Here is a 15234-nt window from a genome sequence, read left to right as displayed (position 1 = left end):
TGCATGCCTCGACCGGGCATACACCGTTCTACGTGAATGCCATGCGGCATCCACGCCTACCGAGTTTACTCGGAGTGATGGCTCCCACTTTAAGTGGGGGAGGATCTACGACTGCAATACAGCAGCCGCAGAAAACCGCTGACACTTACACAGTGTCAGCTGCAACAATGGACAAACCACATGAGTCTGCGCCCTGCGCAGACTCCTCCACCAACAAGGACAACGACCACGGGACTGCGCAGGGCGCAGACACCGCAAAGAACCACGCAGAGGCAGGGCCTCTAGCGGAGAGCGAGCTGAATGACTTCAGCTCGGATGCAATCAGTTTCATCACCAAAAGACAAACCGCAATTCGGTTTGTCCAAGACACAATAGCAGCTTCTGTTGATCAACAGAAGCTGAACGCAGACAATGCGGGCAGAGGCAACACAAATGAATTTAAAGTTGGTTCATTAGTTTTGTTAGCTACACAACACCTGCCTAAACATGCAGTTTCGGTCTTCGGAGCAAGCTTGCTTGCTCCGCGCTTCATCGGGCCGTTCACTGTGTTGGCACGGCACGGCAACGCATACACGCTAGACATACCGTCTAGCATGCGCCTCCATCCGACCTTTTACGTCGGACGGCTGAAGCCGTACGTGCAGCACCAGCCACCTAGCTCGGCTGACCGGAAGCCTCGGGAGAAGCTGAGGTAGAAGCGGAGGACTTGGCCTCGGCGACGAGCAGCCTCTCCTCCTGCGCGCGGACGCGCTGGAGCAACCCCTTCATCTGGGTCCCCAGCTCGACCTGGATATTCGAGGCGGTCTGCGAGACCGCCGCGACCTGGGCCTTCTGGTTCGCCAGCTCCTGTTTCAGGGCGGCGAACTCAGCGCCCTGAAGACGCTCCACGGCGGTCACCCGGTCGTGGAGAGGCGCATACTGATCAGCCCAGGGTTGATCATACCCGGGGCGTGTTCCCACCCCCGCCACCGCCGATCCGTGACGCCCGCGGCTCAACCCGCTGGATTGTTGAGCGGATTGTTGACCATAGTATCCCGAAAACGAACCCTCAAGGGGCTCGTTTTCGTATTCGTTGGAGAGGATTTCCTCCCCATCGAGATACATGGGAGCCGCGGAACGTCTTGCTGGAGGACATTCCGGAAATGGTGAGGGCGTACGAGGAGCAGTACGCGCTGGTGCAGCGGAAGTAGTGCGAGCGCTGCGATCATCGCCAGCGCCCGAACCCTCACGTGCTAAGAACTTAGCACGGAGCTCTTTGAGACTTTCGGGCACACGGAACGACGTGTACCCGTTCAGGTCGCGGTCGCTCAAGCGGACCGCGCCTGGAAAGCACTTCGTGCACTGAAAGCCCTCGGGCACAGCGCACGGCACATTTGCCTCCTCAGCAGCAACATGAAGTTGCTCCAGCTTTCCACGCTTCGAGTACGTCTCGAAGCGATCACGCGCTTGCTTAATCCGATCACGGTAAGCACTCGGCCTCTTGTTGAAGTTTTCAACAAAGGCGTTCCAACTTTGACAAAGTGCCTGCCATTCGGGCACTTTGCTGCGAGAAGATGTCTTCTTGCTTTGAAACCATCGGAGCTCATGAAAGAGTCCGATGTAGTAATCGCGCCTTTGATGCGGAAACGCATCAAAGTGCAGCTCGGCAGCTACAGCGTCATCTTTGATGGCGCTGCATACGTACAGCGGCACCTCATTCGGAGGTACCGAGTTCCCATACCGGTCCGTGATCTCGGACGCGGACGGCATCCATGGATCGCGCGCTGCAGGCGCAGCGCGCGGAGAGCCTTGAGCTTAGACATCACGCGCTGCAGCAACAGCGCGCGGAGTACTGAGAGCCCCAGCGGAAGCGAGTGGGGTATCGCTCTCAGTACGCGAAAGCTTCGAACTCGAAGCGTCCGATTCGTCCCCTTCACGCGGACGAACGTTCTTGGCGTGAGGGTCGAGTGATTCGCTCGACACTGAGTCTTTGCGCTTTGGGGACGAGTCTCCCTCGCCCTCCATATCTTCACCGTCGTCGTCGAAGTCGACGACGTCGCCGTACTTCGCCTTCTGGCGTTCGAAGTAGTCGTCGATGGAGAGATGACTCCCCACCGACTTTGCGGTCTTCTTCGGAGGCGCGCTCATCGTTGAATGAGCGCGGATTCCTTCTCCAAACGCGGAGAATTGACGAATGGTCAATTCCAAAGATTGACGTGCGGAGACCCCGCGCGTCTAACCTTAAGGGGGGGATGGTGTAACGGGGTTACACGTACAAGTGGCTGCAAGCCACTTGTGAATTTAACAGATAGGTTATCTGTTAAAGGTTTTGGATACTTCCTCACATTGGTCTAAGACACACCGATGGATACATTGAAGTGGACCACCACAGTGAGTGGTCCACACATACCCAAAAGATCCTATTGGTAGAAAGCAGCATCTTTCTACCAATCAGAGACATGCATATTAGCGGGGCTCTGACAGCCAGCCGCTGCCAACCTTTTCATAGATGATAAACAGTTTTTAGCAGATTTTAGAGGAAGATCAATTTACAAACAATACAGTTCTTATTTTACCTAATCTAAGTCACTAGGAGTCCTATCTTACTTAACTTGTATTTGTGTATTCAAATATAATTAACCTAAGTAATTACTAAGTACTTACGCTTCCTCATACACGTTGCGCAACGTGTAAGCAAAAGTAGTGAGTCAAGTTAGACCCACTACATCGGGTCAGTCGAGGTAGATGGCTCGTGCTGTAGGTATGGCTTCAGCCGTCCGACGTAAAAGGTCGGATGGAGGCGCACGCTGGACGATATGTCTAGCGTGTATGCGATGCCGTGCCGTGCCAACACAGTGAACGGCCCGATGAAGCGCGGAGCAAGCAAGCTTGCTCCGAAGACCGAAACTGCATGTTTAGGCAGGTTTTGTGTAGCTAACAAAACTAATGAACCAACTTTAAATTCATTTGTGTTGCCTCTGCCCGCATTGTCTGCGTTCAGCTTCTGTTGATCAACAGAAGCTGCTATTGTGTCTTGGACAAACCGAATTGCGGCTTGTCTTTTGGTGATGAAACTGATTGCATCCGAGCTGAAGTCATTCAGCTCGCTCTCCGCTAGAGGCCCTGCCTCTGCGTGGTTCTTTGCGGTGTCTGCGCCCTGCGCAGTCCCGTGGTCGTTGTCCTTGTTGGTGGAGGAGTCTGCGCCCTGCGCAGACTCATGTGGTTTGTCCATTGTTGCAGCTGACACTGTGTAAGTGTCAGCGGTTTTCTGCGGCTGCTGTATTGCAGTCGTAGATCCTCCCCCACTTAAAGTGGGAGCCATCACTCCGAGTAAACTCGGTAGACGTGGATGCCGCATGGCATTCACGTAGAACGGTGTATGCCCGGTCGAGGCATGCACTGAGTTATTGATGGCAAACTCTGCCATCGATAAGCACTCGCTCCAGTATTGGAACGAGTGAGCGTAGCTCTTCAACATACCGACGAGCACGCGATTCACGCGCTCGGTTTGGCCGTCCGTCTGCGGATGATCCGCAGTCGACATGGAAAGCTGGCTCCCAAGAAGTGCAAACACTTCTTGCCACAGGTGCGCTGTGAAGCGCGGGTCTCTGTCCGACACGATGTCGGTCGGCATGTCATGGTGTTTGAACACCATGCCGACGAACAGACGGGCCGTCTGTTTCGCGGTCACTTCTGCCGGCACCGCAGCAAGATGTACCATCTTGCTGAAGCGGTCGACGAAGACCACAACACCGGTATTCCCTCCGCTGTCCGGGGGAAGACCAAAGATAAAGTCCAAAGACATGGACTTCCAACACTCCGACGGAGTCGGTAGTGATTGTAACGGAGCCTGCGCGAATGGCGCAGGCTTTACGTGTTGGCATACCTCGCAAGCACGGATGTACTTGCGCACCCACTTATACTGGTGGTGCCAGTAGAAGTCGCGCGTGAGAAGGACGTAAGTCTTCTCACGTCCGAGATGTCCCGCAGTCGGGGCATCATGATATTCGTACATGATCCTGAGTCGCAGGTCATGGTCATTTGGCACGACAACGCGATCCGCGTTGTCGTCGACTGCATTGTAAAGAAGCAGTCCGTCGTGCATCCGATATCGGTGTGCACGTGCACGAAGGTGCTTGGGCAACTTCTGACGAGCCTTGTCAGAAGGTGTTGTGCCATAGGCCAACAAGAGCTTCGCGTCCGCGTCGTGCGCGAACGCGGCCTTCACATCATCCAACAGGGACGATGTGGGTTTGCTTGATCGCATGACGTCAATGGCATTGACGTCAGCAGCTTCTGCATAGTCCGGCCGACGTGATAACGCGTCGGCCACCACATTCAATCTTCCGGGTTTGTATTCGACCCGGAAGTTATACTCCGCAAAGAATGAGAGCCATCTCGCCATTCGTTGTGATATGTGTGGCGACTTCACTGCGGTGCGCAGTGAAGCGTGGTCGGTGTAGACCACAAATGGTCTACTTCCAAGCAAATACACTCGGAACTTTGCGAGTGCATACTTCATGGCAAGGAGTTCCTTGTCATGCACCGGATAGTTGCGCTCAGCTGGCTTCAGCTGACGCGATTGGTAGTAGACGACACGATCACGGCCCTCGTGATCGTGCTGCATCAACGCGCATCCGATCGCGAAATCGGATGCGTCACACACTACGTGAAATGGGCGATCTTGGTCAGCCACTGCCAAGATCGGCGCCTCAGTCAAGCCCCGCTTGACTGCATCGAATGCCTTTTGGCAATCGGGAGTCCAATTCCACACAGGTTCTTTCTTAAGAAGCTATGACAGCGGGCGGATCTTGCCCGCATAATCCTCCACGTACTTGCACAAGTACGTGGCCAAGCCAAGGAACTGCCTCAGTTCCTTGACACTTGAAGGCGTTGGCCATTCGTTAATCACTCTGACCTTTTCTGGGTCAGGGCGAACACCATTTTTTCCTACGAGACACCCGAGGACGGGTATCTCGCTCGCCCCGAAGATACACTTCTTCAGGTTCGCGTAGAGCTTATGCTTTCGCATAAGCTCAAGTAGCTTCCGGAGATGCACCCTGTGCATCTCAATGTCGGTCTTCCCGTCCACAGCCCGGCTGTGGATGAACACATCATCGAAGTAACTCGGTGCGAAGTCGCGCACCGAGCGCAACAAATGCGTCACGCACCTGTTGAAAGTCGCAGGGGCATTCTTGAGCCCCTGTGGCATTACTAGCCATTCCCAGAGCATGCCGCTTGGCGTGCTCACGGCCGTGAGGGGGATATCGCTCTCACGCATTAGGATTTGGTAAAATCCATATCGCAAGTCGAGAGCACTGTAAACGGTGCTCCCGGCCATCGAATCGATGATAACATCTTTTCGCGGTATCGGCGTCTGCGCCGGTACCGTCGCATCGTTCAGCTTGTTATACGCATGAACGATGCGCCATCCGCCCTGTGGCTTTTTGACACAGAACGTCGGAGCACTGTGCGGGGACTTTGATTCCCGCACTTGTCCTGCTTTGCGACGACTTTCAAAGAAGTCGTCGATCGCTTTTACTTGCTCTCGCGGCAGTGGCCACTGCCGCGTGACACAGTACTTCGTGCCCGGCACGAGATCAATCTCGTGCTGAATACCCTTATCCTGCGGAAGCTCCGCAGGAATCTCTTCCGGGAGTACGTCTTTGTACTCCCTCAACAATTCGTAATAGGGACTACTCGACTTTAACGAGTCCCAACCTTGATCCTCGAAGCGCTCTCGCTTCGTCTTCGCACTGAGAGTGTCTTCACTCTCGGTGGTACTCCCCATGAAGAGCTGCCTCAGCTCTTCGCTCTCGCCCTCCGTTCTTTCGCTGTCCGAAGAACGCAGACTTGCTCGATGCGTCCATCGTGCAGGTCGCGTGTGAAGCGCTTCCAGCTCATGGCTGGAAGCGAAGTCAACTCCGACGCCGTCGTCGGAGGACTAGCGAGTTTCATCTCGCGATACTGGAATCCAGTATCGGTGCGCGTCAAGACGCTTAGCGTCTCGACGTCCGGCGTCACCGCCCCAGTCTGCCCAGCAGACTGTTCTTGTTGCGTCTCGGTCCCGGACCGAGACTTGCGCAGCGTTTTCCGCTTGCGCCGTCTTCTTGTTGTGCGGAGCTCGGCTCCGCACAGTTGTTCTTCTGGTCCAGGCCCGGTCGTGGACAGTTGTTCGCCGGCGGACCCTGTCCGCGGGCGCGCGGTATCAAGCCCGGCTTGACCGCATGGCGCTTCGTCGTGCAGCCCGGCTGCACGACAGCATGCAAATTGCGTCAGTGCGGTACGTTTGCAACCGTCCGCATTGTTTGCAGCGTCAACTCCCGGAGTTGACACGCCTTCGTCACCTCGACGCCATTCATTGGCGGAGCCCCTCATGACCGAGGGTGCGTCGGCTCCCGGAGCCGACGCGTCGTTGTCGACCTGACCTCTTCGGGTCAGGGACTGTCCCTTACACGCTTGAACGTGGGTGTTGGTTCCCGGAACCAACACATCTTTTTCTTCTGACGTCGGCCGTATTGCCGACGTGGGTCTCACTTGTGCGCGCCCTCGCGCACTTCTTGGGCACTCCGGGACAGCAGCGTTAAGCGCTGTCTCGACTGGTGGGCCGCGCGCACCTGTTGGTGCGTGCGCTGCGGTAACAGGGCCATCGCTCTCTGTTCCGCTGTCGCGGCCGAAGCGCACGAGCGTGCGCTTCTTCCAGTCTATCACCGGATCATGCCGTGCAAGCCACGGCATGCCCATTACTGCGTCGAACTTATCGTCCAGGTCCAGGACGATAAAGTGTTCGACAAACACTCGTTGTTTGTACGAGAAGCGCACGTTCACGACGCGCTTCTCGGTCTTCACGATGGCACCTGTTGCCAGTCGTACCTCCAGAAGATTTCGAGGGGTATCTACCTCCTCGAAAGTCAAGTCTCGGCAGGCTTCGTAGTCGAACAAAGTTGTTCGACGCGCCTGAATCTACCAAAGCTCGAAGAGAGTCACTCGCTCTCTTCGAGTAACCTTCAAGATGACTAGGTTCGGCCTGTCATCTTGTTTCTTGCAGTGAGAGCTGGTCTCACTGGGGGCTGCAGTCCTCAGTGTCGCGTACCCGATGTCGGCACGCGCGACTGCATTACCAGTAGGGCGCCCCGCGCCTACTGGATGTTCGCGTTTTTTGTTGGTCCGCGGCGATGCCTAGCATCGCCACGACGGCCACCTCCACGGGGCATGGGAGCTGTACACTCCCGTGCAAAGTGACCGATCCTTCCGCAACGGAAGCATCGCACGTTGTCTCCCTGCTGCTGGTAACCAGCAGTTGTTGCGTTCGAGAGGTCCATTGGTTCCGGACCTCCCGTCCTCGCTACCGGGCGCGGTTGCGGCCTCGGTACGTTCACATGCAGTTTAGCCTGCCGCAGGCTAAACTCTTCTTGCATGGCAAGAGTAATCGCAGCTTCGAGAGTACTCGGGTACTCTCGGAAGTGATAGGTCTTCACAGGCCCATCTCTAAGTCCTTTCATGAATGTGACGACCTTGGTCGCCTCGTCAATCGGGTTAGTCACGATATTTGATACCAAATATTGTAGTGGGTCTAACTTGACTCACTACTTTAGCTTACACGTTGCGCAACGTGTATGAGGAAGCGTAAGTACTTAGTAATTACTTAGGTTAATTATATTTGAATACACAAATATAAGTTAAGTAACAAAAGGATTCCAAGTGACTTAGATTAGGTAAAATGAGAACTGTATTGTTTGTAAATTGATCTTCCTCTAAAAATCTGCTAAAAACTGTTTATCATCTATGAAAGGGTTGGCAGCGGCTGGCTGTCAGAGCCCCGCTAATATGCATGTCTCTGATTGGTAGAAAGATGCTGCTTTCTACCAATAGGATCTTTTGGGTATGTGTGGACCACTAATTACGGTGGTCCACTTCAATGTATCCATCGGTGTGTCTTAGACCAATGTGAGGAAGTATCCAAAACCTTTAACAGATAACCTATCTGTTAAATTCACAAGTGGCTTGCAGCCACTTGTACGTGTAACCCCGTTACACCATCCCCCCCTTAAGGTTAGACGCGCGGGGTCCCCGCACGTCAATCTTTGGAATTGACCATTCGTCAATTCTCCGCGTTTGGAGAAGAAATCCGCGCTCATTCAACGATGAGCGCGCCTCCGAAGAAGACCGCAAAGTCGGTGGGGAGTCATCTCTCCATCGACGACTACTTCGAACGCCAGAAGGCGAAGTACGGCGACGTCGTCGACTTCGACGACGACGATGAAGATATGGAGGGCGAGGAAGACTCGTCCCCAAAGCGCAAAGACTCAGTGTCGAGCGAATCGCTCGACCCTCACGCCGAGAACGTTCGTCCGCGTGAAGGGGACGAATCGGACGCTTCGAGTTCGAAGCTTTCGCGTACTGAGAGTGATACCCCACTCGCTTCAGCTGGGGCTCTCAGTACTCCGCGCGCTGTTGCTGCAGCGCGTGATGTCTAAGCTCAAGGCTCTCCGCGCGCTGCGCCTGCAGCGCGCGATCCATGGATGCCGTCCGCGTCCGAGATCACGGACCGGTATGGGAACTCGGTACCTCCGAATGAGGTGCCGCTGTACGTATGCAGCGCCATCAAAGATGACGCTGTAGCTGCCGAGCTGCACTTTGATGCGTTTCCGCATCAAAGGCGCGATTACTACATCGGACTCTTTCATGAGCTCCGATGGTTTCAAAGCAAGAAGAAACCTTCTCGCAGCAAAGTGCCCGAATGGCAGGCACTTTGTCAAAGTTGGAACGCCTTTGTTGAAAACTTCAACAAGAGGCCGAGTGCTTACCGTGATCGGATTAAGCAAGCGCGTGATCGCTTCGAGACGTACTCGAAGCGTGGAAAGCTGGAGCAACTTCATGTTGCTGCTGAGGAGGCAAATGTGCCGTGCGCTGTGCCCGAGGGCTTTCAGTGCACGAAGTGCTTCAGGCGCGGTCCGCTTGAGCGACCGCGACCTGAACGGGTACACGTCGTTCCGTGTGCCCGAAAGTCTCAAGAGCTCCGTGCTAAGTTCTTAGCACGTGAGGGTTCGGGCGCTGGCGATGATCGCAGCGCTCGTGTTACTTCCGCTGCACCAGCGCGTACTGCTCTTCGTACGCCCTCACCATTTCCGGAACGTCCTCCAGCAAGACGTTCCGCGGCTCCCATGTATCTCGATGGGGAGGAAATCCTCTCCAACGAATACGAAAACGAGCCCCTTGAGGGTTCGTTTTCGGGATACTATGGTCAACAATCCGCTCAACAATCCAGCGGGTTGAGCCGCGGGCGTCACGGATCGGCGGTGGCGGGGGTGGAAACACGCCCGGGTATGATCAGCCCTGGGCTGATCAGTATGCGCCTCTCCACGACCGGGTGACCGTCGTGGAGCGTCTTCAGGTGCTGAGTTCGCCGCCCTGAAACAGGAGCTGGCGAACCAGAAGGCCCAAGTCGCGGCGGTCTCGCAGACCGCCTCGAATATCCAGGTCGAACTGGGGACCCAGATGAAGGGGTTGCTCCAGCGCGTCCGCGCGCTGGAGGAGAGGTTGCTCGTCGCCGAGGCCAAGTCCTCCGCTTCTGCCTCGGCTCCTGCCGAGGCTTCGGGTCAGCCGAGCTAGATGGCTCGTGCTGCCGGTATGGCTTCAGCCGTCCGACGTAAAAGGTCGGATGGAGGCGCATGCTAGACGGTATGTCTAGCGTGTATGCGTTGCCGTGCCGTGCCAACACAGTGAACGGCCCGATGAAGCGCGGAGCAAGCAAGCTTGCTCCGAAGACCGAAACTGCATGTTTAGGCAGGTGTTGTGTAGCTAACAAAACTAATGAACCAACTTTAAATTCATTTGTGTTGCCTCTGCCCGCATTGTCTGCGTTCAGCTTCTGTTGATCAACAGAAGCTGCTATTGTGTCTTGGACAAACCGAATCACGGCTTGTCTTTTGGTGATGAAACTGATTGCATCCGAGCTGAAGTCATTCAGCTCGCTCTCCGCTAGAGGCCCGGCCTCTGCGTGGTTCTTTGCGGTGTCTGCGCCGTGCGCAGACCCGTGGTCGTTGTCCTTGTTGGTGGAGGAGTCTGCGCAGGGCGCAGACTCATGTGGTTTGTCCATTGTTGCAGCTGACACTGTGTAAGTGTCAGCGGTTTTCTGCGGCTGCTGTATTGCAGTCGTAGATCCTCCCCCACTTAAAGTGGGAGCCATCACTCCGAGTAAACTCGGTAGGCGTGGATGCCGCATGGCATTCACGTAGAACGGTGTATGCCCTGTTGAGGCATGCACTGAGTTATTGATGGCAAACTCTGCCATCGATAGGCACTCGCTCCAGTATTGGAACGAGTGAGCGTAGCTCTTCAACATATCGACGAGCACGCGATTCACGCGCTCGGTTTGGCCGTCCGTCTGCGGATGATCCGCAGTCGACATGGAAAGCTGGCTCCCAAGAAGTGCAAACACTTCTTGCCACAGGTGCGCTGTGAAGCGCGGGTCTCTGTCCGACACGATGTCGGACGGCATGCCATGGTGTTTGAACACCATGTCGACGAGCAGACGGGCCGTCTGCTTCGCGGTTACCTCTGCCGGCACCGCAGCAAGATGTACCATCTTGCTGAAACGGTCGACGAAGACCACAACACCGGTATTCCCTCCGCTGTCCGGGGGAAGACCAAAGATAAAGTCCAAAGACATGGACTTCCAACACTCCGACGGAGTCGGTAGTGATTGTAACGGAGCCTGCGCGAATGGCGCAGGCTTCACGCGTTGGCATACCTCGCAAGCACGGATGTACTTGCGCACCCACTTATACTGGTGGTGCCAGTAGAAGTCGCGCGTGAGAAGGACGTAAGTCTTCTCACGTCCGAGATGTCCCGCAGTCGGGGCATCATGATACTCGTACATGATCCTGAGTCGCAGGTCATGGTCATTTGGCACGACAACGCGATCCGCGTTGTCGTCGACTGCGTTGTAGAGTAGCAGTCCGTCGTGCACACGAAAGCGGTGTGCACGCGCTCGAAGGTGCTTGGGCAACTTCTGACGAGCCTTGTCAGAAGGTGTTGTGCCATAGGCCAGCAAGAGCTTCGTGTCCGCGTCGTGCGCGTACGCGGCCTTCACATCATCCAACAGAGATGATGTGGGTTTGCTCGATCGCATGGCGTCAATGGCATTGACGTCAACAGCTTCTGCATAGTCCGGCCGACGTGATAACGCGTCGGCCACCACGTTCAATCTTCCGGGTTTGTATTCGACCCGGAAGTTATACTCCGCAAAGAATGAGAGCCATCTCGCCATTCTTTGTGAAATGTGTGGCGACTTCACTGCGGTGCGCAGTGAAGCATGGTCGGTGTAGACCACAAATGGTCTACTCCCAAGCAAGTACACTCGGAACTTTGCGAGTGCATACTTCATGGCAAGGAGTTCCTTGTCATGCACCGGATAGTTGCGCTCAGCTGGCTTCAGCTGACGCGATTGGTAGACGACACGATCACGGCCCTCGTGATCGTGCTGCATTAACGCGCATCCGATCGCGAAATCGGATGCGTCACACACTACGTGAAATGGGCGATCTTGGTCAGCCACTGCCAAGATCGGCGCCTCAGTCAAGCCCCGCTTGACTGCATCGAATGCCTTTTGGCAATCGGGTGTCCAATTCCACACAGCTTCTTTCTTAAGAAGCTGTGACAGCGGGCGGATCTTGCCCGCATAATCCTCCACGTACTTGCACAAGTACGTGGCCAAGCCAAGGAACTGCCTCAGTTCCTTGACACTTGAAGGCGTTGGCCATTCGTTAATCACTCTGACCTTTTCTGGGTCAGGGCGAACACCATTTTTTCCTACGAGACACCCGAGGACGGGTATCTCGCTCGCCCCGAAGATACACTTCTTCAGGTTCGCGTAGAGCTTATGCTTTCGCATAAGCTCAAGTAGCTTCCGGAGATGCACCCTGTGCATCTCAATGTCGGTCTTCCCGTCCACAGCCCGGCTGTGGATGAATACATCATCGAAGTAGCTCGGTGCGAAGTCGCGCACCGAGCGCAACAAATGCGTCACGCACCTGTTGAAAGTCGCAGGGGCATTCTTAAGCCCCTGTGGCATTACTAGCCATTCCCAGAGCATGCCGCTTGGCGTGCTCACGGCCGTGAGGGGGATATCGCTCTCACGCATTAGGATTTGGTAAAATCCATATCGCAAGTCGAGAGCACTGTAAACGGTGCTCCCGGCCATCGAATCGATGATAACATCTTTTCGCGGTATCGGCGTCTGCGCCGGTACCGTCGCATCGTTCAGCTTGTTATACGCATGAACGATGCGCCATCCGCCCTGTGGCTTTTTGACACAGAACGTCGGAGCACTGTGCGGGGACTTTGATTCCCGCACTTGTCCTGCTTTGCGACGACTTTCAAAGAAGTCGTCGATCGCTTTTACTTGCTCTCGCGGCAGTGGCCACTGCCGCGTGACACAGTACTTCGTGCCCGGCACGAGATCAATCTCGTGCTGAATACCCTTATCCTGCGGAAGCTCCGCAGGAATCTCTTCCGGGAGTACGTCTTTGTACTCCCTCAACAATTCGTAATAGGGACTACTCGACTTTAACGAGTCCCAACCTTGATCCTCGAAGCGCTCTCGCTTCGTCTTCGCACTGAGAGTGTCTTCACTCTCGGTGGTACTCCCCATGAAGAGCTGCCTCAGCTCTTCGCTCTCGCTCTCCGTTCTTTCGCTGTCCGAAAGAACGCAGACTTGCTCGATGCGTCCATCGTGCAAGTCGCGCGTGAAGCGCTTCCAGCTCATGGCTGGAAGCGAAGTCAACTCCGACGCCGTCGTCGGAGGACTAGCGAGTTTCATCTCGCGATACTGGAATCCAGTATCGGTGCGCGTCAAGACGCTTAGCGTCTCGACGTCCGGCGTCACCGCCCCAGTCTGCCCAGCAGACTGTTCTTGTTGCGTCTCGGTCCCGGACCGAGACTTGCGCAGCGTTTTCCGCTTGCGCCGTCTTCTTGTTGTGCGGAGCTCGGCTCCGCACAGTTGTTCTTCTGGTCCAGGCCCGGTCGTGGACAGTTGTTCGCCGGCGGACCCTGTCCGCGGGCGCGCGGTATCAAGCCCGGCTTGACCGCATGGCGCTTCGTCGTGCAGCCCGGCTGCACGACAGCATGCAAATTGCGTCAGTGCGGTACGTTTGCAACCGTCCGCACTGTTTGCAGCGTCAACCCCCGGAGTTGACACGCCTTCGTCACCTCGACGCCATTCATTGGCGGAGTCCTTAATGATTAAGGGTGCGTCGACTGTGGGAGTCGACGCGTCGTTGTCGACCTGACCTCTTCGGGTCAGGGACTGTCCCTTACACGCTTGAACGTGGGTGTTGGTTCCCGGAACCAACACATCTTTTTCTTCTGACGTCGGCCGTATTGCCGACGTGGGTCTCACTTGTGCGCGCCCTCGCGCACTTCTTGGGCACTCCGGGACAGCAGCATAAAGCGCTGTCTCGACTGGTGAGCCGCGCGCACCTGTTGGTGCGTGCGCTGCGGTAACAGGGCCATCGCTCTCTGTTCCGCTGTCGCGGCCGAAGCGCACGAGCGTGCGCTTCTTCCAGTCTATCACCGGATCATGCCGTGCAAGCCACGGCATGCCCATTACTGCGTCGAACTTATCGTCCAGGTCCAGGACGATAAAGTGTTCGACAAACACTCGTTGTTTGTACGAGAAGCGCACGTTCACGACGCGCTTCTCGGTCTTTACGATGGCACCTGTTGCCAGTCGTACCTCCAGAAGATTTCGAGGGGTATCTACCTCCTCGAAAGTCAAGTCTCGGCAGGCTTCGTAGTCGAACAAAGTTGTTCGACGCGCCTGAATCTACCAAAGCTCGAAGAGAGTCATTCGCTCTCTTCGAGTAAACCTTCAAGATGACTAGGTTCGGCCTGTCATCTTGTTTCTTGCAGTGAGAGCTGGTCTCACTGGGGGCTGCAGTCCTCAGTGTCGCGTGCCCGATGTCGGCACGCGCGACTGCATTACCAGTAGGGCGCCCCGCGCCTACTGGATGTTCGCGTTTTTTGTTGGTCCGCGGCGATGCCTAGCATCGCCACGACGGCCACCTCCACGGGGCATGGGAGCTGTACACTCCCGTGCAAAGTGACCGATCCTTCCGCAACGGAAGCATCGCACGTTACCTCCCTGCTGCTGGTAACCAGCAGTTGTTGCGTTCGAGAGGTCCATTGGTTCCGGACCTCCCGTCCTCGCTACCGGGCGCGGTTGCGGCCTCGGTACGTTCACATGCAGTTTAGCCTGCCGCAGGCTAAACTCTTCTTGCATGGCAAGAGTGATTGCAGCTTCGAGAGTACTCGGGTACTCTCGGAAGAGATAGGTCTTCACAGGCCCATCTCTAAGCCCCTTCATGAACGTGACGACCTTGGTCGCCTCGTCAATTGGGTTAGTCACGATATTTGATACCAAATATCGTGCGCGCTGCGCGTAAGCATGGACGTCATGCTTACCCTGCTGAAGGTCGAGGAACTCCGCCCTCGACCGGAACTCGTTTTGCGGCGGCTCAAACGCTTGTTTGAGCTCCTCCTTGAATACTTCGTACGTGCTGAAGCACGTAGGATCGGAGAGTCGGCGTCCATACGCCCAACTCCTTGCGCGTCCGCCAAGGCAGGACATGGCGAACGCGACCTTCGACAGCGGGTCGACGATGCGTCGAGCCGCTATGGCTGTGTCGAGCTCGACAAGCCATCGGAGGAGAGGCTCGCCCTCTCTTCCCACGTAATTGCTTACGCTCAACTTTAATGGTTGAGCACGCGGTGTCGTCCCTGACGACGCCGTCACTGAGGAAGCAGCATCACGCTGCTCCTTCATGATGAAGCCCAGAGCAACACCATGTTGCTCCGTCGGCGATAGCGTACGCAGCATTGTAGCTATCGCCGCTTCTCCAATGACTGTTGACAGTCGTTGGAGGGCCTCCCACTCTGGGTCAGACAGGTGGGGGCAGTCAGCGCGTGCAACATGCGTTGCAGGCGTGTTGGAGCTCTCCATGGGCACCTCCGTGCTCATGTGGTTCTCGGCTCCGCGTTCGTACGCCGCGTACGAACGTCAAGCAGTCGGTCGTTGGACGGACTACAAAGTGCTACCAGGTGTAGTGGGTCTAACTTGACTCACTACTTTAGCTTACACGTTGCGCTACGTGTATGAGGAAGCGTAAGTACTTAGTAATTACTTAGGTTAATTATATTTGAATACACAAATATAAGTTAAGTAACAAAAGGATTCCAAGTGACTTAGATTAG

The 15234-nt window shown here is 55.6% G+C and overlaps 3 protein-coding genes across 3 annotated transcripts; all 3 read right to left on the bottom strand.

The window, feature by feature from the left end:
* Positions 1-654: 654 nt before the first annotated feature.
* IUM83_04412 (uncharacterized protein) lies at positions 655-1749 on the bottom strand (the record flags this gene model as incomplete). Its single annotated transcript, XM_067928491.1, has 1 exon — positions 655-1749. The coding sequence occupies one exon, from the start codon at positions 1747-1749 to the stop codon at positions 655-657; it is 1095 nt and encodes a 364-aa protein (XP_067792633.1).
* Positions 1750-1794: 45 nt separating this feature from the next.
* IUM83_04411 (reverse transcriptase) lies at positions 1795-4321 on the bottom strand (the record flags this gene model as incomplete). The annotated part of the gene is made up of 2 exons (XM_067928490.1): positions 1795-2147; positions 3460-4321. 2 exons carry the CDS (start codon positions 4319-4321, stop codon positions 1795-1797), a joined length of 1215 nt encoding a protein of 404 aa, XP_067792630.1.
* Positions 4322-5781: 1460 nt separating this feature from the next.
* On the bottom strand, positions 5782-15001 carry IUM83_04410 (reverse transcriptase; the record flags this gene model as incomplete). The annotated part of the gene is made up of 5 exons (XM_067928489.1): positions 5782-6230; positions 6597-6942; positions 10733-13095; positions 13462-13701; positions 14122-15001. The coding sequence occupies 5 exons, from the start codon at positions 14999-15001 to the stop codon at positions 5782-5784; spliced, it is 4278 nt and encodes a 1425-aa protein (XP_067792788.1).
* Positions 15002-15234: the final 233 nt, after the last annotated feature.

The sequence above is a fragment of the Phytophthora cinnamomi genome (genome assembly GCF_018691715.1).
Source record: "Phytophthora cinnamomi strain GKB4 chromosome Unknown Contig33, whole genome shotgun sequence".
Classification (NCBI taxonomy): Eukaryota; Oomycota; class Peronosporomycetes; order Peronosporales; family Peronosporaceae; genus Phytophthora; species Phytophthora cinnamomi.
Note: the sequence above shows the minus strand (reverse complement) of the source record. Positions and strands in the feature narration are given on the sequence as shown.